The sequence below is a fragment of the Artemia sp. Qi Xiang Cuo genome, chromosome 2 (assembly GCF_049724085.1).
Source record: "Artemia sp. Qi Xiang Cuo chromosome 2, ASM4972408v1, whole genome shotgun sequence".
NCBI lineage: Eukaryota > Metazoa > Arthropoda > Branchiopoda > Anostraca > Artemiidae > Artemia > Artemia sp. Qi Xiang Cuo.
In genome coordinates, this window is record NC_142795.1 from 37969475 (window position 1) to 37994604 (window position 25130).

The 25130-nt window shown below is 35.8% G+C and overlaps 1 protein-coding gene across 1 annotated transcript in view; it reads left to right on the plus strand.

The window, feature by feature from the left end:
* The window catches only part of sif (guanine nucleotide exchange factor still life), a 285383-nt gene that overhangs the window by 232713 nt on the left and 27540 nt on the right, over positions 1–25130 (plus strand). The window contains exons 13-14 of the mRNA XM_089106536.1: positions 3058–3324; positions 14192–14362. Of these exons, the coding sequence (XP_088962662.1) occupies positions 3058–3324; positions 14192–14362 (438 nt within the window). The remainder of the gene's footprint in view (positions 1–3057; positions 3325–14191; positions 14363–25130) is intronic.

A 25130-nucleotide genomic window follows, 5' to 3' on the forward strand; every position in this document is an offset into this window, starting at 1 on the left:
TAAATACTGTCAAAAATACTTCTGACAGCAACCCAGTCTCCCAAAAATATTTTTTCATAAATGTCTTGTTAAAAATTTTTATTTCAAGCCATCCCAACGGGTGGTTCGTTAGCGCCTTACCCGTCCCCTCTCAAACTATAACTACTATAAAAGATCAGTCTGCCCTCATCCCATCACCCCAAAAATAATTTTTCAGAGATTTCTTGTTAAAAAATTTTATTTCAAGTAACCCAGGCAGGTTTTTTGCTAGCAACTCACACCCCACTATCACACTATAACTACTCTAAGAGATCCTTCTGCCATCAACCCATCCCCCCAAAAATATTTTTTCAGAGATGTCTTATTAAAAAATTGTATTTCAAGTCATCCACACGGGTTTTTCGCTAGCAACTCAACCCCCACTATCACACTGTAACTACTCTATGAGATCCTTCTGCCATCAACCCATCTCCCCAAGAACACTTTTCAGACATTTCTTGTTAAAATTTTTATTTTCAAGTCATCCACACCATAGAGGTACGATCGCAATGAATGGTACTTGTTATCAGAAAAAATGTCAATTGCCAAAAAAAAAAAATAAAACACGCCATGCTGAATGTGCTTCAAAAACCCATCTGGTTGAAAACGTGTTTGACCACTTTACAGGTTTGCCAGCTTTTTAAAATGTGCACGTGAAACTGTGTTGCACATTCTTGTGCAATTCCTTGTGCAATTGATATCAATAGCAAAAAACCAGTCTGATTTTCTTATATAACCTCGATTATTGTTTGAAAACATGTTTGGCCACTTTATAGGTTTGCCAGCTTTTTAAAATGTCCACGTGAAACTGTGTTGCACATTCTTGTGCAATTCCTTGTGCAATTGACATCAATAGCAAAAAGCCAGTCTGGTTGTCTTATACAATCTCGACTATACTCTCAAAATGTGTTTGACCACTTTATAGGTATAAAAGATTTGCTCGCTTTTTTGCAATGTGCACGTCAAAGAGTAGTGTATATTCTTGTAGGCGCGAAACTGTACTGTATATTCTTGTAGGTGTGAATGTAGGTGTGAAATATATTGATAGGTTACTACTTATATTAGTGCCTAATTATATAAACTGTGCCCAAATCTAACAGAAATTACAACAGATAGCCTAGTCAAACTCAAAACGAGCAAAAATTAAAAGGAATATGGCTGACAACACCCATATCTTCTTCAGCGCAGAAAATAATTTGCACTTTACTTAAAAAAAAAAAAAACCTGTATTGTCAGTTTGATACACAAATTCTGATATCTATTCCTTATAGGCGTAATGCTTCTTTAGTTGTTAAAGTAAAAAAAGTGAAAATATTTAAGATGTATTGTGTTTTCAGGAAAGTGCAAATTATGTTCTGATCTTGAGGAGGTGTGGGAGTTGCCAGCCCTACTCATGCTAATTATTCCCATTTTGAGTTTGAATAGGTTATTTATTGTAATTTCTGTTCTTTTTGGGTTTAATTCATTTATTGATGGTGATTTGTGGTAGTTTTACGCTTGGAAAATTATTTGAATTTATTTCTACTCATTTTTGTCTTAACTAGGCTGTTTACTATTCTATAACAAACTTGTTTTATGGGAAAAATTTTTTATATTAGTTTCCGTTCATTTTTTATTGACATCGTCTTTTTCATGTAAAAAATTATTTTATATCTTTTTAATTTTTTTTTTCTACTATACTCCATAGTTTTTACTTTGAAGATCATTTGGCTTTATTTCTGCTTATTTTTGGTTTAATGAGGCTCTTTACTTTTCTTTATAAAAGTTATGTTTCCCATTAACAAATACTATCTGTAAATAATTAAATAAAAAAAACAAGTTTTCAACTGAAAGTGAGGAGCAACATCACACCTTAAAACGAACTGTAATTATTAGATATATGAAAGGGGTTGTCTCCTCCTCAAGGCTTCGCTCTTTACGTTAAAGTTCTCTCTCCATGAAAAAATCCGATACTTGTGTGTTATATGCCACTGACTCAAGATTACGATGTGTAAAACTCGAGAACAAACTGGTTTCTTTGGTAGTTTTTTTCAGCTTAGCGCGAGACAAGACAAAGACAAGTGACAGAATATATGGTACGTGTATAATGTAGGCTATATATTCGCCCTTAGGGAGGGGGATAAAGCATTTCAACAATATGAAGGTATAAAACAATTCTGTCTTGGTATATGGCCACTAAAAAATTACAGAAGAATAGCGAGGTATCTGGAAATTTTGTTTAATAAAAAAAAAAATAAAAAATTCCAGTATAAAGTAAATGTAATGTTTCATTTAAGTGTTTTTTTCCAAGCATTAAATACGATTATTACGTTAATGTAGTGTTTCATTCAAGTGTTTTATGATGATCGCTGATCAAAGTTTGTTATTTATGTCTTTCATGTGTGTTATTTTGCTGTGTTCATGGCCGTATATTTAGCTTTAAAATACACTTATTTATCTATCTATCTAATCTGCAGAATAATTGTACCAAACACATTTTGCATGCAGACCCGTTATACCTTACCCCCTCCCCCCTAATGCGCAAATCTATAGCCCAAATTTATTTCTAAAGTAACGAAGAAACTAACGAAAAAACCGGTGTGTTCTCGAATTTTACACAGCGCAGACTTGAGTGAGTGGCGCATAATACGCAAGTACCAAAATTCCTTCCCCCAACGGAAAGTAAAAAACAAAACTCAAATAAAATTCTCAAATTTGGAAAGCCTTATTTTCCATGGGGGGGGGGGGGCATTTTCCGGGGGGAGGGGGTATTTTCCACGGGGGGGGGGGGGGTTATTACCGGGGGGGGGGGTAAACGCCGGCAACCGTGTGTATATATATATATATATATATATATATATATATATATATATATATATATATATATATATATATATATATATATATATATATATATATATATATATATATATATATATATATATATATATATATATATATATATATGTATGTTTGTATATATAGTGAAAGTTTTAAAATTAGATTCAACCGTATTAAATATGTCTTACTTTCTTTTTTAATTTTATAATCATATTTTAGGGTTTGCTTGGCTATGTATCCCGTTCAACTAAAAGCTATCTTAACCGACTTGGCGTGTTCACGGTTTCTTCGCTCCACGCTTACATTTGTGCTCGTTCACCTTCCTTGCTCAATAATTTGCTAGCTGGAAGAGGAGCTACTAGAAGGAGGTCCGTTGCACAATCTTTGTCTCGTTCTAATTCTTTGGGTTCAAGACGGGGGCCCTCCCAGTCTCAAGACACAGGGGATAATGAACGATTTTTTACCGTTTGTCTGCCGGATGGTCAGGTGAGTTTCCTACATTTATCATTAACTCTCTTTTGTAGAAGTTACTATTGATGCTCCAGACGAGTTAAAAGAAATGAAATCAGTATTTTAAGGAATTGAAAGGGACGATTATAGTTAATTTTCTAAATTAATTTATTACATTACAAAATTCCACTATGTAATTGGAAAGTATTTTTCTAAATGCAATTTTGAGATAAGGGTGGTGAATTAAAGGAAAATGTTGAAGGAATACTGGCACGGAAAATAATAATGAGTAGGCTGTTGGGTAATACAACAATTCTCAAGCTTTTGAATGACTTCGAATAAGTATATACCACTTGTTTTAAGTGCAGCCTAAGTGAGAAGTGAAATTCAAACTAATGCAAACCTGCCCCAAAGTAACACTAATATAACCCGTTTTTCCCTTTACTTATTATCAAATTTAAACTTCAATTACTGACAAAATTGGGAATAGTTCCCTGTAAAAGGTTGAAATAATATTGGCATTAATCATGTGCCATTTTCTAATCTTCCCCTTTGAATAGGAATCGGATGTTGCCAAATTGAACTAATTCGAACTCTTTGTAACAGTTACTTGTCCGTTGGATTTCTTTGTTTATCTTTCCACCTAAATTTCATTAAAAAAAAATTGATCCCTCTAGTTCATTTTCCCTTGCAGCAAGAGAGAGTATTAGACTAATAGATTATTTGGGAAAACATATAAGATCATGGCAAATAGCCAATCTTTATCCTCTATTTTCTAAATCAGTGGTTCTCAAACTTATTTAGACACTTTACCCCTTTTTACCTACACAACATTTTAGGTACCCCTTCTCAGTTACCGGTTCTAAGTAAACTATAGCTAAAATATGAATAAAATTGCCAGTCCTAGAGGTAGAGGGTTGTTTTATTTTTTTGTGGGCCGACGGCGTACCCCCTAAAAAATTTTGCGTACCCCCAAGAGGTACGCGTACGACAGTTTGAGAACTACTGGTCTAAATACTTGATATGTATATTTTTTCTAGTGATTTTAAAAGTTTGAAAAGTCACAATTGGTAAATGCTTTTTTCGTCATTGTAGTTTTGGCAATTGTTTATTTACATACATAACGTCGAAATTATGTTTATTTACATACATAAAATAGGAATTACGAGTATACCTGCTCATGCAGTATATGAGAATGAAGTCAATGGGTTTAACTCTTTGTTTTGTTAGGGCCTGGCATAGTTTAGGATATAGCATATATCAATGCTATCCTAGCATCGTTTCTAAATATAATTGCGAGGCGAAATTTCTAGATATTTTGAGGTGGATTGTAGCAACTCTTAAATATATTAATTTGGATTTCAAATAGAAGACAAAATCTGTTAGTCCAGTAGTCCGAACCTTTAATGTGCTGTTTATATATTTGAACACATTTCTAATATGTTAAGATCTATTAATAAAGAACTAATTACAGATTAAATGCACAGCACTAATCCCCACAAAGGACCCCATGACCTGTAATCGATGGGTGAGGACACACACGTCATTTAAAAATTACAGAAGCAAATAAAAAAAAGATAATAAAAAATTAGATAAAGTTTCATATGGATCGTAATATCATTGAGCAAAACTAAACAGATATATTTGTATTACTTTTAATATGTATTTATCAGAATCATAAATTGTCGAGTCCACAAATGAGACCCAGAGTGTTCAGTTATAAAAGCTCTGTAAAAGTTTTAAGTTGTGTTTCTTCAAAATAGGGGTGTACTTCGAGTGGACGGTCAGACAGTTAAATGTTATAAAAATATGCAGCTGTATGAATATTATTTGAATTTATAAGAGAAATTATAAAAATCGTTAGATCTTCTGAGAGAAAAAGCTGAAGACCCGCCCTCTCCCCTGTGCGTGTGTCACTTCAACGTAATAAACGCCTTTTCGAAAGAGTAATATGTGAAATATATCTAATTACCCCTTATTATGAGTATTTATAGAACCAGGAAAAGATACGTATTTGAAAATATACATCTCCGTTGCTCAGATACCTCTTCATAACTACCTCTCTGCTTTCCAAAGAGCGCATTAGTGACTTCGCCAGGTCCCATTTAGGGTAATAGAAGAGTTTCTTTGCCATGTTTGTAAAAAGATTATAATTTATTACTTTGTCAGACATTTCCTAATAACGTCCTGTAAGTAAATGTTCAAATAGTAAACAACACTGTAGAAAAAGGGAGTTTTTACAGCAACAACAAAAAAAGAAGAAGAAAAAAAAAACACCAGAAGAGCTTGCTTTTCGGGGCTATTCCAAAATATGTAGTTTATAAAAATCGGAATGTATGACAGACTTGACGAAAATTTTAGTCAGCATCTCTGAGAACCGGACAGATGAGGTTTCAAGCTCCGATCTACAAAACTACAAAATTCTGGGTTTTCAGAGGCAGCGCTGTAGTTAAGTCTAGGTGAAGAGCCATATGCCTTCCGGGTATTGTTTATTTTTTCAAACTGCTTCATGTAGAAGGGGTGACTGTAGAAACATGGGAAGGAGCTCATTTGATTGGAAATTGCAAGATCTAGTGCCCTCTTTATGAGTCGAAAGTGACTAAAGGGTAGCCACCCCTCCCATGTAATGTTTGCTACTAGAATCCCCGTAACCCGCCAACACATCTAATCAAAATTTTAAGGCAGCTGTTTTGTTCAGGATAGTCGAAAGGTCCAATAAGCATGTCTCCGGGATACTGTGACCCCCTGAAGTTCTTAAGGCAAGGGGTATAAATTATGGAAATTGTCGATTGTTAACAGATACATAGTGGTTATACACACAGTGGCTTGAAAACTTTAGGGGTCGCTCTCTGGGTCAAAACGGTCCCCCTTTTTATTATGTGGGGGCCTAGGGAACTTGCGAAAAAAGTGTAAGTCTCTCATCGGTTTGAAGCTTAAAAACGTTATTCACTGGGCCAAAAGGTGCCGATTTTGTAAAAATGGGACCCAATACAGGGTCAAAAAAGCAACAAGCAACTTTTTTCCCGGCCACTTCGTATGTCTTTAAAACATGAGAGCTGGCTCATTTGACTGAAAATTGGAATTCCTAGTGCCTTTTTAAGAGCTGAAAGAGATGTCCGATCAACTGCAATCTCTTAGGTATCGCTCGCTATGCCAAGATTCCAGGAGCGATAGCGCTGCCTAAGTAAAGAACGATGTGGATTGTGGGCACAATGTATTATTTATTTTTCTTTTTTCTTCTTCTTTCTTCTCCATACCCGGGCACTTCGTATCGAAGGAGTTATCGTGAAAGGGCTCATTCGATTGGAAATTGGAGTGGCTGCCCTTTATCATAGTCTAAAGTGATTGGAGGGCAACTAGCCCCCCCCCCGCCCATGATTACCCCAAACACATCCAATCAAAATTTTGAGATAGCCATTTTGTTCAGCGTAGTTGATTTCCAAATAGAAAACATATTTTTGAGGAGGACACTCCCACAAAACCTTCGGGGCAAGGGTTGTAAGTTATGCTCTGGGGGCATATAAGGTTTTTATAGAAGGCTTTGTGGTTAGAAACTTCAAAAAAGGCTCATTCGATTAGAAATTCAATGGGATTGTGCCCTTTTTAATAGTCGAAAGTGTTTGGAGGGCAACTAGCCCCCCCCACGCCCACCTTTTCCCCAAACACATCCAATCAAAATTTTGAGATAGCCATTTTATTCAGCGTAGCTGATATCCAGATAGAAAATATGTTCTTGAGGAGGACACTCCCCTACAACCCTCGGGGCAAGGGTTTTAAGTTATGCCCTGGGGGCATCTAAGGTTTTTATAGAAGGCGTTGTCGTAGAAACTTCGAAAAGGGCCCATTCGATTGGAAATTGGAGTAGCTAGTGCCCTTTTTAATACTCGAAAGTGATTCCAGGGCAATTATACCTTTGAGCAGGACACTCCTCTCACAGTCTTCAGGGCAAGAGTTATTAGTTATCCCCTGGGGGCATATAAGTTTTTATTGAAATCTTTGTCGTAGAAACTTGACAAACGGTTCATTCGATTAGAAATTCAAAGGGCTAGTGCCCTTTTTAATAGTCGAAAATGATTTGAGGGCACCTAGCCCCTCCCCCCCACACCCATCATTCCCAAACCCCATCGAATCAAAATTTTGAGATAGCCCTTTTGTTCAGTGTAGTTGATTTCCAGATAGAAAATATGTTTTTGAGGAGGACACTCCTCTACAACCCTCGGGGCAAAGGGTTTAAGTTATGCCCTGGGGGCATATAAGGGTTTTACAGAAGGCGTTATCATAGAAACTTCAAAAAAGGCTCATTCGATTGGAAATTCAAAGTGCTAGTGCCCTTTTCAATAGTCAAAAATGATTGGAGGGCAACTAGCCCCTACCCCCACGCCCATCATTCCCCCAAACGCATCCAATCAAAATGTTGAGATAGCCATTTCGTTCAGTGTTGTTGATTTCCAGATAGAAAATATGTTTTTAAAGAGGACACTCCTCCACAACCCTCGGGGCAAGAGTTGTAAGTTATGCCCTGGTGGCATATAAGGTTTTTATAGAAGGCGTTGTCGTAGAAACTTCAAAAAAGGCTCATGCGATTGGAAATTCCAAGGGCTAGTGCCCTTTTTAATATCAAAAGTGATTAGAGGGCAAGTGATTGGAGGAAAATTATACCTTTGAGCAGGACACTCCCCCTACAGTCTTCAGGGCAAGAGTTATAAGTTATGCCCTGGGGGCATATAAGTTTTTATTGAAATCTTTGTTATAGAAACTTGAAAAAGGGCTCATTCGATTGGAAATTCAAAGATCTAGTGACGTTTTTAATATTCGAAAGTTATTTGATGGCAACTAGCCCCCCTCTCTCGCCCACCTTTTCCCCAAACACATCCAATCAAAATTTTTAGATAAATTATTCAACGTAGTTTTAAGTTCTGTAGATTAAGTTTTTGACGATGACAAGTCCCTCACAGCCCTCAGGACAAGGGTTGTAAGTTAAACCCTGGGGGCATATAGAGTTTTTATAGTAGGCGTTGTGGTGGGGCTCAGAGAACTTCAAACAGGTCTCATTTGCTAACAAACAAAATCGGCTTTTAGCCAATTCAATATTCGAAAGTAATGGGAATGCAACTAAAATACGTTTTACTCTCACAGTTACTCCAAACACATCCAATCAAAATTTTGGGATAGCCATTTTATTCCACGCAGTTAAAGTTCAGGAAATTATACCTTTGAGAGGACACTCCCCCCACAGTCTTCAGGGCAAGGGTTATAAGTTATGCCCTGGGGGCATTATTAACTACCCCCTTTGGCCAGTTAGAATACTTGGAAGAAATTCCACTAGAAATGGACTGAGTTATCTAGTATTCTGCTACGGTACTCATGATAAGCAGACAGTTAGTAGAAACTTGAAAAAGGGCTCATTCGATTTGAAATTCAAAGGTCTAGTGCCCTTTTTAATAGTCGAAAGTGATTTGAGGGCAACTAGCCCCCCTCTCTCGCCCACCTTTTCCCAAAACACATCCAGACATTCCTCCATAGCCCTCATCGCAAGGGTTGTAAGTTATGTCCTGGGGGCATATAAGGTTTTTATAGAACACGCCGTCGTGGATACTTAAAAAAGGACTCATTCGACTGGAAATTGAAATGGCTAGCTCCCTATTGAATAATCGAAAGTAATTGGACTAACAACCTTTCCAAGTCCACGATTTTTACAAATACATCCAATAAACAATTTGTGACAGGCGTTTTGTTACACTCAGTTCAAAGTTAAGGAAATTATACCTTTGAGTAGGACACTCCCCCCATAGTCTTCAGGGCAAGGATTATAATTTATTCCCTGGGGGCATATAAGGTTTTTATTGAAATCTTTGTCGTATAAACTTGAAAAAGGGCTCATTTGATTGGAAATTCAAAGGGCTAGTGCCATTTTTAATAGTCGAAAGTGACTGGAAGCCAAATAACCCCCTCTCAGGCCCACCTTTTCCCCAAACACATCCAATCAAAATTTTAGACAGCCATTTTATTCAACGCAGTTGAAAGTTTTGGAAATTAGGTCTTTAAGGATGGCAACCCATCCCCCCCTCCCACAACCCCCAGGGCAAGGGTTGTAAGTTATGCCCTGGGAGCATGTAAGGTTCTTATAGAAAGCGATGTTGTAAAATCATAAAAAAAGGCTCATTCAATTGAAAATTGAAAGGGCTAGTGCCCTTTTAATAGTCGACAGTGATTGAAGGGCACCTAAACCCCCTCTCACGCCCACCATTTCCCCAAACACATCCAATCAAAATTTTGAGATATCCATTTTGTTTAACGTAGTCGAAAGTTCTGGAAATTAGGTCTTTTAGGATGATAACCCCATCAGAGCCCTCATTGCAAGGGTTGTAAGTTATGCCCTGGGGGCATATAAGGTTTATATAGAAAGTTGTTGCAGAATTTTTAAAAGGAGTTCATTTGATTGGAAATTGAAATTGCCCTTTTTAATAGTCGAAAGTGAAGTGGAGAGTAATTAACCCCCCTCTCACGCCCACAATTTCCCCAAGCATGTTCAATCAAAGTTTAGAGATAGCCATTTTGTTCAACGCAGTTGAAAGTTCTGGAAATTATGTATTTAAAGATGAAAAACTCCCCAGAGTCCCCAGGGCAAAGGTTGTAAGTTATGCCTTGGGGGCATATAATGATAGAGTTGTCGTAAAAGGGGCTCATTCAATTGGAAATTGAGAGGGCTAGTGCCCTTTTAATAGTTGAAAGTGATTGGACGGTAACTAACCCCCTCTCACGCCCACCATTCCCCCAAACACATTCAATCAAAGTTTAGAGATAGCTATTTTGTTCAACGTAGTTGAAAGTTCTGGAAATTATGTATTTAAGGATGACAAACCCCCCAGAGTCCCCAGGGGTCAGGGGGGGGGGGGTTACGTGGGAGGATCTTTCTATGGAGGACTTCGTAATAGGGGAAGGAAATTTTCTATGAAGGGGGCATCGGATTTCCCAGTATTATTTGAAAAACGATCAGAAATTAAATATTTTAAAACAACTTTTTTCAACTTAAAATAAGGAACAACATTAAAACTTAAAACGAACAGAAATGATTACGTATATGAGGGAGGCCTCCTCCTAGTCAATACCTCGCTCTTTACGCTAAATTTTCTTAGTACTTTCAAAAGAGGTATTTATTGTAATTAAACGGCCTTTGTGATTTAGGGGGAATTCTTAAAGAATTGGAACAAAATTCAAATTTAAGCATAAAGAGCGAGGTATTGACTAGGGAGAGTCTCCCTTCATATACGGTATAATTTCTGTTCGTTTTAAGTTTTAATGTTGCTCCTTACTTTCAGTTGAAAAACTTTTTTTTATTTAATTTGATAGAGCTCCAACCTCTCCTCCAAAGTCATAACTCAACCTCAACCTGACATTTTCTTTCAAATTTATCTGACAGTTTTAACTCGATACCCCAAGCCGTTCACAACATATTGTAGATACGCTGTTTTGATATCCTGACAATTTTGATTCACTTAATGTTGCAGACTTAATAAGTTCCATAAAAGGATGATGGTAGTGGGTTCGGGTAAATTGAAAGAGAATTGTGTGTATCCAGGTTATCGAAATAGAACATCTTCAGTATCTGAGGAATGGCTTGGGGAATACTCCTCAAACACAAGGTCTTTAGTCTCTCGCATACCCTCCCTTCTTTTCCCCAATAGTTCTCGAGATATTGCACATAGTCTATTTTGATGGCCTGGATGCGCCCAGTCTCTTTCGACTTACCTCTATCCCATAACCCTGCCTTGGTTCAGGTTTTGATCCCTGCTACTTTAAGGTTGCATGACAGGCAACCAGTACCTGCCCCTGTAAAAAAGACCTGGCAACCGAAATGTCGACAATTGTCGACGCACTGTGTATCATCAATAGTTCTGTGGGATATTTATGCTTTTTATCCCTGACAATATTTACTTCAGTTCAGGAGTGAACTTTTGGTTCGAAAATCTACACTTTTATATTAGATATAAGTTTTGTTTTAATATCGTTTGTGCCTTCATGCTACCATCAGGTGTTCAAAAAAAGCCATTTAGTCTTGTATAATTATTTTTATGTATTGATAAACAAGAAAAAAAAATATAGAAGAATTGGATGTTGCACTCTATTACTTATTCAATGTTTATGTTCAAACATAGTAGTCGTAAGATTTATAATGCAGATTTTCCTGTCATTTCTACAAAGCGGCTATTAATTGTAGCCCTGTTAAAAAATAAAAAAAGGACTTTACTGACAAGGTAAATTAACTGCAGTTAGGGACACACCCATTTGAAATATTAAACTGTTATGGACCTTGCTTGCTAAGGGAGGTAATTTTTTTATAGTGGAATGTGTATGTCTTTCTACCAAGGGCGCATCTAGGATCTTTGTCCAAGGGAGATTTGTTTGGGGGGCGGGTGAAGGGGTTACAAAAAAAATTAAAAAAAAGCATCAAAAACTTGTTTCTATGCATTTGTTACGTTTTGCGAGACGGATAAAAACTGGGTGGGGGGGGGTCAAACCTTGACCCCTATCCTGGATACGGCCTTGATTTTCACTAATTTAAGAGTTTGGTCAATTTTAAGAAAAGGGTCACAGTTGCCCTGTCAGCAGTGACATAAATAGATGAGCGATGCTTAACAATGACTTAGGATATCTTCACAAAGCTAATACAACCCTTTCCCGGGTCTTTCCTGGGGTTCATACAAAAATAGACATGGACTAGGTCCATGTCCTCTTCCTGTGACTACATGTAAACAAGTAAATAAACTAGAATGAATAGACGTAGAGAACTTCAGTCGTTAAATTTTATATAATGTGACGTTTTTTTCTGCAACAAAAATACGTCTCGCCTGTGGTTCAGATGAGTTACCCCTGACCTATATGGAAATCTATTTCTGCTTTATGAATATGTTCGGTCGTCATTGATAATTATGTTTTCTTGAGGATTTCTTTGTTACTACACATAAAGGTCTATTACTATAACCACTCGATGTACATTATGATGCTTGTTATTTATTATCCGACTTTTAGTGTAATTATTTCGCATTGTAGTATTAGTTTATAGCTTTGTGACCATACTGGAATGTTTCATTCTTTTTTTATGTATAAAAGGCTTCAATTTACTCCCTATATGCAGCTTAGACGTATTTACAACTGAGTATTACAATAGTAAATAATGGCCTATTCGATTTCAAATGTAACAATTTATACTACATTTTTTAGTGGCATTTGTTCTTCCTTATCATTCAATTGCTTCACTGAAGATTGACTGTTTAAAACATAGACAATGTAACATAAAAGGTGGTCAGTTATAGTGATACTACCCAAAGACCCTGTTGGACGACGGACATTAAAATGAAGCAAATCGTAGCCTATAGTCCTATGAGAGGACCGGAGAAAAACATTACACTCCTTCCTCGAAAATAAAATTTGGATTTCTCTTACCCTCTCCCCCCCCCCAGGAAAAAAGGCCCTCTCGAAGGTTTCAGCTTCATCCCTCAATCGTGAAACTAACAAGCTGTGAGATTAACAAAACTACGTATAAAATTCGTCACTAATTTAACTAATGCCCGTGCCACATTATAGTCACACTTGTCGATAAAATCAAAATTACGCACGGCTACAGCGCCAATTACGTTCGCCGTTCGTAATTTTTCCATTTGAACACTGTTCAACTTTCAAACTTAAATTTCTTGATTGAACAATCAGAGTCAACGTTTAAGGCAGAATTTTTAAAATTAAAAAAGACGGAAACTTAGAACAGTGGTTTTTCTATCTGGGGAGAGGAATCTGACGAAAGTTAAGAAGACTTAGTATTAGTAGAGAACGGTTGGACACAAATTACTGTTGGTGTAAACTCTTTAAACTAATTTCTTGCAGTTTTAATATTTTACTTTTTAAATACAAGTATGACGCTAAGATCACGAAAATTGCCTTGTCATTCATGATATTTGGCTTTCTTTATCGATAGATGTGAATATAATGTGGCAAGGGCATAAACTTACCGAGCATATGTGTAATGAAAAATACTTTCTCCGACGTCAGATAACCGTTGTATAACGTTAAGGAAAACGTGTAAAACATAAATTCAAAGACAAAAATTAGGCCCGTTTTTTAGCACTAAGATCTTACATCTAAAATCTTACATCTTTCTGCAAAGATTATCGTTTTTTAACTCATCTTTGTTCTAAGATCTTACAGCTCACTGATGTTAGCAATAAGTGTGAAGAACGCCACCGTTCTGCCCTATAGAACAATGATGAGAGAACTTTGATGATCTACTCATCATTGTTCTCAGACCGCTGATCAGAGCAGAATGATGAAAGACGTTTGCACTAAAACGACCAAAGATGTAAGATCTTTGTTCAAAGATTTCACTTTTAAGCGTTTTTTGACAAAAGATGTAAGATCTTAGCACATTGATGAGTGAAAAAACGGCCCTATTATAACGTAAGATGAAATGAAATACAAGGACAAAATCGAACTGGCAAAAGATCTTTAAACAAATATAAATGTTCTATTTATAGAATGCTGTCTGGTCATTACGCAAGGGGGACTTCTTCCCTTCCAAATGTTTGAATAAAGAGGAATTAATGAAAGGTATAAGTCCCCTATTGTCCTCCAAACAAGTACCCTGATGGGAGGCGTATTTTAGGTTTAGCCACCTCAAAGATTTTGATATTTTAAACTCCTAATAGCCAACTGATATATTTATTTCATATATAGTTGTTAATCTCGGTATGAGGTTTCTGTCCCTACAAAAGTCTTTAGTTGGTATATATTACGTTTTTAGAGGTCCCAGGTAAAGAATTACATGAGAATCGAAGATCGGCCAAAAGTGACAATATTAAGTTTCGTACCTTAAATTCAAAATCCATTCGTTTCTAACTGTTTTTGTTTTTAGTCTGTAAATGTTGCGATTCGGGATGGAATGACGGTTGAAGAGTTTTTATCAGCAGCTTGCAATCGACGAGGAGTAAATCCAGCTGAACACTTTGTGAGAGTCAAGAAACGAAGGAATATGGACGCGTCCAATCACTTTGTTCCTCACCGTGGCGATCCAATAGATTCTTATGTAAGGCAGATATCTGAAGAATTAGACGTTTAAATGCATATCACCCTTTTAGACCCAAGATAAGGAAAAAAAAAATACAAATTGTTATAATGTTATGTCTATGTTTTCTTCACCAGTGGTTCTCGCGCTTATTTTTTATGTAGAGTAACTTTTCATGCATACATAATATAGCTTTCCTATTCTAAGACCATTAAAATCATGATCAGTAAAATTTGTGGGAGTCCTTTCGGTGGTCAATTTAAGATTGTATTATCTTAATCGCCGGAAATCAATGTAGATTAGCATCAATGACTGGTAGATTTGCTTTCACCTCTATTCTAGACACTAGAACTATATTCCATATTGTGTTTTCCATTCTTCCTTGTTTTGTTTCTCACTTTAAATCACTTATCTAACTATTTTATTATTTTGAATATTTTATTAAAAATAAAATAAGACTACCCACAAGTTTCTTGTCAAAAATTTCTTGAAAGGACGAGCTTTTTTTTTATAAAGGACCCAAAAAATTTTCGCTCAGTAAAAAGTAATATTTTTATAGTCAGGTCACCTTCTTCGTTGCTTGTTTAATGTTAAAATTATATCGGGAATACATAATATGTCTTTCTTTTAATAGGGATCTCATTTTAGTATTTATGTATATATGTAATACCTTTCAATATAAATGCAGAAATTAATCATGTTAGCAATACGGACTTGAGTAGCATAGATTATGATTTAAAATTTTGTTCAAGATTATTTGTTGCGATTTTTTTTTCTTGTCAACTGGAGGATAAATTTTGTGAAATAATTAAACTTTTCAGCCATTTATTAAAATGGTTACAGTTCCAAATGGTTTGAACTCCAAGTGAAAATTCGGTAAAATTCAGAGTGAGGGACTTTTCATTACCTTAAGATGTAGTTGATTAACGTGAACGAAACTCTTAGGAATAAATCCAGAGCCTAAACTATGCTCGGGATAGGCCTTATGAAAAATATGCCCCCATCCCTTCTCCTCCAAAGGGCTAAGTCTTTTTTGAACTTGGATAAACTTTGTGTTGCAGCATAAGAATGTATTTTGAGAAATATATGTACTGTACAAATATGCCTAATATTGAGCAATATCGTCCCGAGCATAAGCGATGGACGTACAATTGACAGGTTACTTGAATCAGTCAATTCAACAATAGAACCTGCCCTAGTTCAATTATTGGCTTCCATAATTTCGTTAGAGCAATTTCGATACAACTACAACAATTTTCAATTAAGTTAGAAATACATTTCAGTTCAAAGCGGTACAAATATACTAAAGAATATAGCAAACGTGTCAAAAATTGTACTTCAAACCACAAGAATTAAAAAGTTTTATTTGTTATTGTTAATCGTGTCCCATGTACAACCATAATCTTCCCTTCAGCACAAAACACCTTCTCGACGCCAGGACACCAAAGTGCTTTCTTCCTACAGATGTCAAATTTGAATGTGTGTCTATGTTTCCATCCCAGTAAACCAATGGGCTTATGGTCTTGTCCCATAGCTGCTAATTTATGTATTACATAGGTTATAATTCGATAATATGAGTTTTGATCTCATGAAACACAAAAAGTGAGGACACTTTGATGGCCAGAGCACATCATCATTTTCAAGAGCCATATCATTCGTATCTGTGGTTTTACCATCATTGGTTTCAAAAGCAGCTTGTAAAAGGGAATGGTTTTCCTCTCCTTCAACTACATTGTAGTATCCCAGCCGGAAACCATTATCAAGTATTGTTGCAAGGATTAAATTCTTACCGCTAGTTTAACTTGAAGTTCTTTTGTTCATAGCCACCTTTAGTGAATTGGCTAGATTTTGAACAAGCCTGCTGGCTCTCTGAATCTGGTTCAAGGATTCTCGTCAGATTCATGATTGATAGGATAAGCATGGATGATGTTCATCAATGAAGTGGGATCTTTTTAGAGCTTGTCGTGTCCACCCCTTTTGTAATGCTTTGTGAAGAATAACAGGGGACCCTTGGAATGGAACGGCCAATCACTAGTTGTGAGTTGCAGCGCGCTCAAGTGTGGCCAGAAGGATGTGGAAAGATTGTGTTGTGCATGTGGAAAGATTGGAATATGTCTGACTGCTTCTATAAAGCTGAAAAGACCTTGGCTACGACTGAAGCTTTTTTTAATGTGATCCCTATATTAAGGTGTTATTTGCAGTCAAAGCAACTGAACCTTGTTGGTCCTCCTTGGCCATCAGTTTTTATGAAACCTTCCTCAGTAACAAGTTACAACAGTAACAACAATATCTTTCCGTCAAATTTTTCAGTTAATAGTTTTCGTTTCAAACATTTGAAAGATTCATTGCAAGAAATGGACAGTTGCGATTTAATTACTATTATTTTTATCTTAGAAAATTGACCATGATTTGATTGCAATTTAATTAAAAACGTAGAATTAATTATGATTATTTAATTACTTGATTAATTGATCGTAATCCTGCCTTGAGTCTGATACCTTTGCCAAATCCTGATTTATAAGCCTCTTAAATTTTTTTTTGAAATATGACTTAAATTTAAAAAAATAATATTATATGGATTAAAATCCTGCTCAAATCATTATATTGGTGTATTCAAAACCTAATCAAAGAAAAGTAAACTCAGCCAAAAATTAGTGATTTTATTTGTCAAGCTTTACATGCAAGTCTATGCAATTTTACTAGATCTGTAATTAATGAAAGAGCATAGATGAATGCTTTAAAGCACCTTCCTGGAGAATAATTTACTCGTTAAGTAATTTACTGAAAGCTTGATTGGGATAACTCTTTTCCGAGGTAAGGAAAAGTCCATTATGTAGAGTTTTAGCGATAGTATTTTACAAAATTTAGTCCTCTTAAAAAATTACATTAAAAATGTAATTTTTTGATAAGTGATCTGAACCTATAAATAATTGGGAGAAACATTCCTCTCCCCTATTCGATAAGTTTATCAGTCCTCTACTGTAATTCTTTTTGGAAAATAATTTTCAGATTTTTCTTGATCAGGCTTTTATTGGTTTTCTCTTTATTATTAATTGCCTTCTACTTTTCATGTTAAGCCTATTCAAGATTTTTTTTAGTCATGACAGGGGAAATGAATAAAGAATGGCATTTCTTAATGGCCAAGTTGATGCCTAAAGATTACCATAAGCAAATGCTATCTAGATTATCTTAGCAAGCGCTCAATAGCATGTCCTGTTTTACTACTTCTGTTATCTTCCTCCTTTACTCTACAAAATATTAATTTATTTGTTTAGTTGTCTTGCGGCAGGAGTATCAAGAATTTTTGTTGGGGGGGGGGGAGGTACAAAAAGAACTTTTAAAAACGTATCCAAAATTTGTTTATATGCATTTTTGCGTAAAATTTTTGCGTTTTTCGTAACTTTTTTCTGCTGTCTGAAAATTTTTTTATAAAGTATTTTAACGTATATAATTAATTTGTAGCTGGTTATTTTCTCGTGTTATTTTACCTAACAAGCAAATTAAGGGGTTAGAATGTACTTAATATACTTTTAATAACTAGAACCAGGTAGTACCAGGAGTAGTACCAGGTAGTACCAGGAAACTTATATTTGGGTGGATTAAATATGCTAAACTTACTATTGTACTAAATACTTTCAATTTTTTAATGGATTGTTTATTACAATCATATAATTTTTTTTTCATTTGTTGAAACTTTTTCTTCATTCTGATAAAATATGCATTCTCCCAAAAAATACTTCTTTCAAGTTCAAAAACGGGAAGAGGCTGTTGCCGGTCGAAGAATAAGTCAATTTTTAAAGTAAGATTTGTGGTGCATCGTCAATGACTTGACGATGCATGCTAGCCCTTGTATCATTATCATATTTTGTATGAAACAGTTGAAAAGCTCGTTTAAATAATTTCAATAATACTGATCTGGGAATTAATTCCTCTGAAAGGGATTTCTAATCGGCAACTGAGCTTTGAACAAAGCTTACTGACAGTATTTTCTACCGATCAGCTTCTTGGTTCAAGATGCGTCCTACGAAGGAAGTTATGACGAGATATCTCTTGCTACCTCTACTCTGAGAGTAAAAATACCCAAAATCTTAACAGATGGAGGACGTACAAACACCTATACATAATGGCGTATACGTAATTTGTGTTGGGGAGGGGATATTTTTTGCAGAGTCTTTTGCAAGAATAAACTTTAAAAACACATCGAAAATTTTTCTATATAATTTTTGTTACGTTCTACAAGCGTGAAAAATATCCTGGGGGGGGGCAGGTGCGGGTTCTTGTGTATTTCTACCGAAAATGGAAACGGCACTTGGCAGAGGGATTATGGACCGATTCATTGGACTATAAACACCGAATAAATCAATATAGAAAATAAACAACTTCACTGAGGCTTAACAGTCGTGCAAAAGCAAAAAAAAAAAAAAAAACGGATGTTATTCCAAGATTTACTTGATTGCCAGTTCATTTTGTTTCCTACAACTTTTATACCATCTGGTTTTATATCTGGTCAATTTCCTGATTACTATTGATCTACCCTGACTGATCTTGATTGCCAGTTCATTTTGTTTCTTGGAACTTTTATACCATCTGGTTTTATATCTGGTCAATTCCCTGATTACTATCGATCTACCCTGACTGATCTTGATTGCCATTTCATTTTGTTTCCTGCAACTTTTATACCATCTAATTTTATATATGGTCAATTCCCTGATTACTATTGATCTACCCTGACTGATCTTGATTGCCAGTTCATTTTGTTTCCTGCAACTTTTATACCATCTGGTTTTATATCTGGTCAATTCCCTGATTACTATTGATCTACCCTGAATGATCTTGATTGCCAGTTCATTTTGTTTCCTACAACTTTTATACCATCTGGTTTTATATCTCGTCAATTCCCTGATTACTATTGATCTACCCTGACTGGTGCATTATTCTTAGCTGCATCAAAATCAATTTTATAGACATATTTGGAAATCCCTTAGAGTAATAGCTACTGTACAAATGTGAATCAATGTACAAAACCTGTAGTTTATTCAACTTTCAATGTTCTCTTGATAACCTGTATCTATCCATGTCTAAAAATAAATAGACACACTGTTAAAAAACGACATCGTGTCTGTTAAAATCCAACTATTTCTGATTTCTTTTTGTATGACATTTTTATCGTTGGTTTTTTTAACACGATTATAACCTATCTGGGAGTAACTTTTCATGTTTTTTTTTTCTTAAAAATATGTAAGATAATTGAGGGTATACGATTCAGAAAGAAAAGACAAACGACCCCTATTGCAAATAAAAAAAATGTATTTTCACGCAATTTTTAACCCTAAAAATATCATGATAGAACCGAAAATTGTTTTGCTGCTTTTTGTATAATTTCATTTTTAAATAAAAATAATTGATTCAAATCTAGAGAGAAGCAACATTTTCAGAATTTTCATGTCGATCAATTTTCAAATCTTTCTATGAAACTTTTTGATTCATGTTTTTAAAATGTTTTCGTGTAACGTCTATATTACATTTAAACTGAATTGATTTATGCTTATAACATACCCTTTCTGTCATAAATAACGTGCAATAAATCCTCCTTCTACCATTCTTTGAAGATGCATTTGTGTTGTTTAATTTAAGAGGAAAAACGGGTCCTTTTATTATAACGATGTGTATTTTACTTATGTAAAATATGAGCAATGATGATTTATCTTTGTCTATTTCTTATTAATTACCCAATAGTGTAATTTAAAAGTGGATTGATCTTTTTCTGAGAAATCAATGAAGGCGGAGGGTGGGGGCAAAGATGAGTCGTGTCCTCAAGAGTGTCTGAAGTTAAATTCTGAGCAAACGTGTAACGATGGAAGTGCAATTAGATAACAATTTTGCTTTTAATGTTACAAAATATGTGCAAGTTTTGTTTGTTATGCAAACGCGGTTTTGGACTTTACGTTGTGTCAAGATGTAAAATTCAATAAATATGTGCCGAATTTCCTGATGTCAGACATGGACATTTTTGCTCTAGCAATAATTCTATTAGAAAGAAGAACAAATGGAAAAGGAAATAAAGACATGAAGGAAACGAATAATGCTGTTTTTTGGATTTTTCTGGTCGTCTATTGGATATCTCTAACGCTCTAGCTAGGAAATTAGTGAACAAACGGTTGCGTAACAACTTAAACAATTCTTTAAAATGCATTTGTGTTTAAAGATAAAATTTTTGAATCCTATTCTTTAATTCTAAGCTATTTCTTTTGGAATCAGTTGTGAATAGTATACACAGATGTGTCTCATTAATTCCTTTATCTCTTTCCTAGTCTCCCTACTGAGTTTACTCCCAAGCTTCTCCCAATTATACCATTAAAATCCATTACCTCTATTTACTTAAATTAATAAAAACTCTTCTGTCCTCATTTTGTTTTTGAATTTTTAAAATTTTGTTTTGAGTTTTTGAAAATTTTAAAAACTTTCCGAGAACGCATCCGAAGTCATTTTTCGTTGCAATAAATCCACAGCTACCGTTAATAATACCGTTGCTGTAGCAATAAAACCGATACCGTAATAATAATACCAATAATACCGTTGCAACATCTACCTCACTTCTTTTTCGTTATTTTTTGAGTAACTTGAAACTTACCTAAATCCATCATAGACATCAAGGCTTGTTCTATAATCTTAAATTTCCTCTTAAAACGAATTCCATTTCTTGAAAATATGAGAGGACCAAGGCTCCGTTGTCCTCCTCTTATAAATATTTTGCCTCCTTTCCTGTCCTCCTTGTTAAGTATGTGCAATGGCTGTTGTGAATCTTAAATCATCTTTGCTCCGTAAAATATCAGATTTGATAGTTTTGTTTATTTGGAAAATAAAGGAATATAAAAACTAGAATAAGTTTTCTTTCATCGTTGTTTTCTTTCTTTTGCCATCAAATTCTACTTTGGATTAAAGGTATATATGAAATCTTTATGGTGGTTTCAAGAGGTTTTGATTTCTGTAGATCAGGCTGTTGGAGTTTTCAAGTTTTTTTGTTTCTTTTAGGTATATTTGTCTGAATAATTATTCTTTTAATATTGACAATTTTGTTCTTATTATTATTGGTCTTAGTATTACGGAAAATGTAGCTCATATCGGTGGCCTTTTTTGGTCATATCAAGACTGAAAACTTCGAAACATGCCAAAAAAAATTGCCGCTTTAATATTTGTTTAACTACATAATGTTTGTTCCATCGAAAGGGTATTCTGCCATTACCTGAAAAACAATCAGAAATTAAATAGAAAAAAAGTTTTTTCAGATGAAAATATGCTAAGGAGTATTTTTCAGGTGGAATGTTCCGCAAGAAATTTTCTAGGGGGGAACTCGCAGCGAAGATGGAATTGTCCGGGGATAGTTTCCCGGGGAAGGATTTTACGTGGGAGGAGCTTTCTATGGAGGAATTGTTCATGGGTGGGGATTTTCTATAAAGTGGAGGTAGATTTCCTGGGAATATTTGAAAAACGATCAAAATTAAATAAAAAACAAGCTTTTTCTACTGAGAGTAAGGAGCAACACTAACACTTAAAAAGAGCAGAAAATATTGCATATATGAGGGGGGCTTCCCCCTCCTCTGTACCCACTCTTTGCGCTAATGTTCGACCTTTTGCCCAAATCCTTTAAGGAGGATTCTTGGGACACAAGGGCCATTTAATTAGAATCTGAACCTTTTTTTAAAGTACTAAAAAACTTTTGCGTGACGAACGGGGCATAGAGGAGGGGACAACCCCCCTCCCATATACGGAATAATTTCTGTTCGTTTTAAGTTTTAATGATGCTCCTTACTTTCAGTAGAAAAAAACTTTTTTTTATTTAATAACTTTAAGGGATGACACATTGATACTTAGGTCTACTTTTTTTAATTCCTAAATTGGCAACGCCAGGTCTGACCAAATACCTGATCTACCACTAGTCTCTTATCGAGTGTTTCATGACAGTTAAAGCTATCTTTGTAAGAGTCAACAGAGAAACTTTTAGGAATAACTTCCCCAGGAAGATCATTTCAAATCGAAATGCAACGTTGAATAAAGCTATTCTTCAAATGCTGTGTGTCTTCGCGTGCGTCCTCTCGGTTGGAAAACGAGGGGGGGGGGGAATTCTCGAGATGGCGGTGAATTTCTCTACTTGTGGGAAACAGCCATCAACGCTATATCAAACCTCTCACTAACAGATTAGAAAGAGTCGTGGGGAACAACTGAGCATGTCCTATTAACCCTATCCTCGATCTTTTCAAGTGGTGCCAACAACGTTTTGAGAGCACAAGCATAGAGCTGGCGTCCATGCTCGACGATGGGTCTGCTGCAAGACTTGTAAAGTGGGATGATCGAGCTGAGAGTCAGAAGGTTTTTACAGCGAAAGGTGATCCCCAGCTTTCTTGCTCATCAGTTCTCACCCGATTGAGGTAGGCTTTCCAAGAGAGATCTGTGGACAGGTGGATTCCAAGGAGACGAAGCTCGTAGGCTTTCTTTATAGCTTCGTTCATGAAGATGAAGTTAGGGTGTATGTATGGCCCTTTCGATCGTGAGATCATCAGCTCGCGTTGTTTTTTATGGATTGAAACTGACCATACAGGCATCGGACTACTTTACAATTTCCAAAAGATCTGTCTGTAGGGGCAGAAAGGCTTGGATTGGGTCTGCATGTTTTGGGATGACTACATGTTTTGTTGTGTCATCGGCGAAGTTATACAGAGGACCCGTAAGTTTGTCTCCCATGTAATTTTTGTAGATAATGAAAAGCTTAGGTCCCAGTTTACTACCCTGGGGTGCGCCTGCCGTAACTGGATATTTGAGAGAAGTGTGTATGTCAAGAACAACCAGCAGTGAAATGTCTACCTATTTTTTGGAAGAGTGTATGAAGACGGAAATCATTTCGAAACTCCACAATAGATCTAACCAAAGGAAGTGTTGAAACCAAAAAGATGACCACATTACAATCAAGTTCTTCTGCATTTCATGGAATTTTGTTCGATGATGTGTAAGGATTTCACAAACCACTTACCTCAATATCAAGATTGTTTAAACCGATTCTCCGTGGACATGAGCCAAAGGAAATTGGGTAACTTATTGTTTTACCGTCAATGCATTTAGGAAACCCAAGACATATGCCTCAACGAACGCTAAAGGCTATGACATGAATTAGACCATATGATGCGGCTGATCTATTTATTACAACGACATGCAATCAAACATGTGTGGGGATCGAAGATAATTTTTTTCCTGGTCAAAACACTCATTGTCGACCGAACTTGATACATCTGTGTGTTTAGGCAAAAATTGAACGTGCTGATTTCCTTATGTACGAAGTATACGGTATTTGGGTAAGTACGTTTTTTATTGGGCAAGGACATAAACATCAAAAATGAGACTTGCCACATATTTATATTCTATTGTGGCTGATCGAACAAATTCACACGATTCCAAATGATCCAAAGGAAGAAATCATACTCTGGACTGAATAAATGGCTATAAACAACATGTTTCATGGACCATGTGGCAAAAACTTTCCAAAATAATTTACCTATGAAGCACAATCTTGTGAAGATGGTTATCATCACTGTCGCTGTTGGCCACCACAAGGTGGAGGCTTTAGGGGAACATTAGAACAGGGAAAACAAAAAAAGAAGTCGAATTTGATAATTTTTGGTCGTACCGGACAGCCAATAGTTGTTTTAAGCTTTCTAAGCACAGATAAATCATTCTACGTGGTCATAATGCCTTCCCAACTCGATCCTCCATTCCTGATGTGGAGCATTATAACCCCCACAGTCTGGCAACTACTTCTGATAAATTAATTAGGCTGCTTATTGTTACTAAGGAAACTTAAGATGTCGCCTCTATCCGCTTGATCGGGCTGAAAAATACCGTAAATATGCAAAAACAAAACTTGAAATATTATGTTTTATTTGATGGCTCAAGAGCGTTCCACAAACTACTTACTTTATTATCAGGATTATTTAAACTTGCTTTATTTGATTAAAGTCTCTGAAGACATGTACGCTAAAATAGAGACTGACAGACTTATGTAATGTAGGAATCTCCAAAAGAGACTAATAACTGAATACTACATTCATTTACATTCAGGAAATACCCCCCCCCCTCTCAATGGGAAATTTTTCTCCAGTGGAAAATTTTCCAATGGAGAATTTCCCCTGGCGATAATTCTTTGATGGAGAATTTCCCCGTGGGAAGTCCCCCCCCCCGTGTAAAAATACCCAGATAATTCCATCTTCACCGAAAAACATGTAAAATGGGGTCGTCAACCAGGAAGTAAGACAAATAAAACGAATTTCGTATATGAATTCTGGTAAATTCCACCCGTCTAAAATTTCTCCTGGAAATTTCGCGCTTGGAGACTTCAAATCCAATGGGAAATTCTCCCCGTAAAATATCCATCCCCAAAACATCTCCCCTGAAAAATGTGTATACTTTCCAATAAAAAATACTATGTGTAAACAATGGGCAAATTTCATAAGTTGCGGCCCTTCCTCTGGGCACTGTGATGGGTCATGTAATCCCCGAAGACTTTATTGGCCCTTTCAACTATACTGAACAAAATGGCTATATCAAAATTTTTATGGGACAACTTTGGGAAAAAAAGGGCATGGCAGGGGTGAGGGCTAGTTGCCCTCAAATTTGTTGGTCTCTTAAATGGACGCTAGAACTTATAATTTCCGTTCAAATGAGCCGTCTCTCAAGTCTTGTAGGACCATTGGTTCGATACGATCACCCCTGGGAAGAACAACAACAAAAAATAATAAATAAA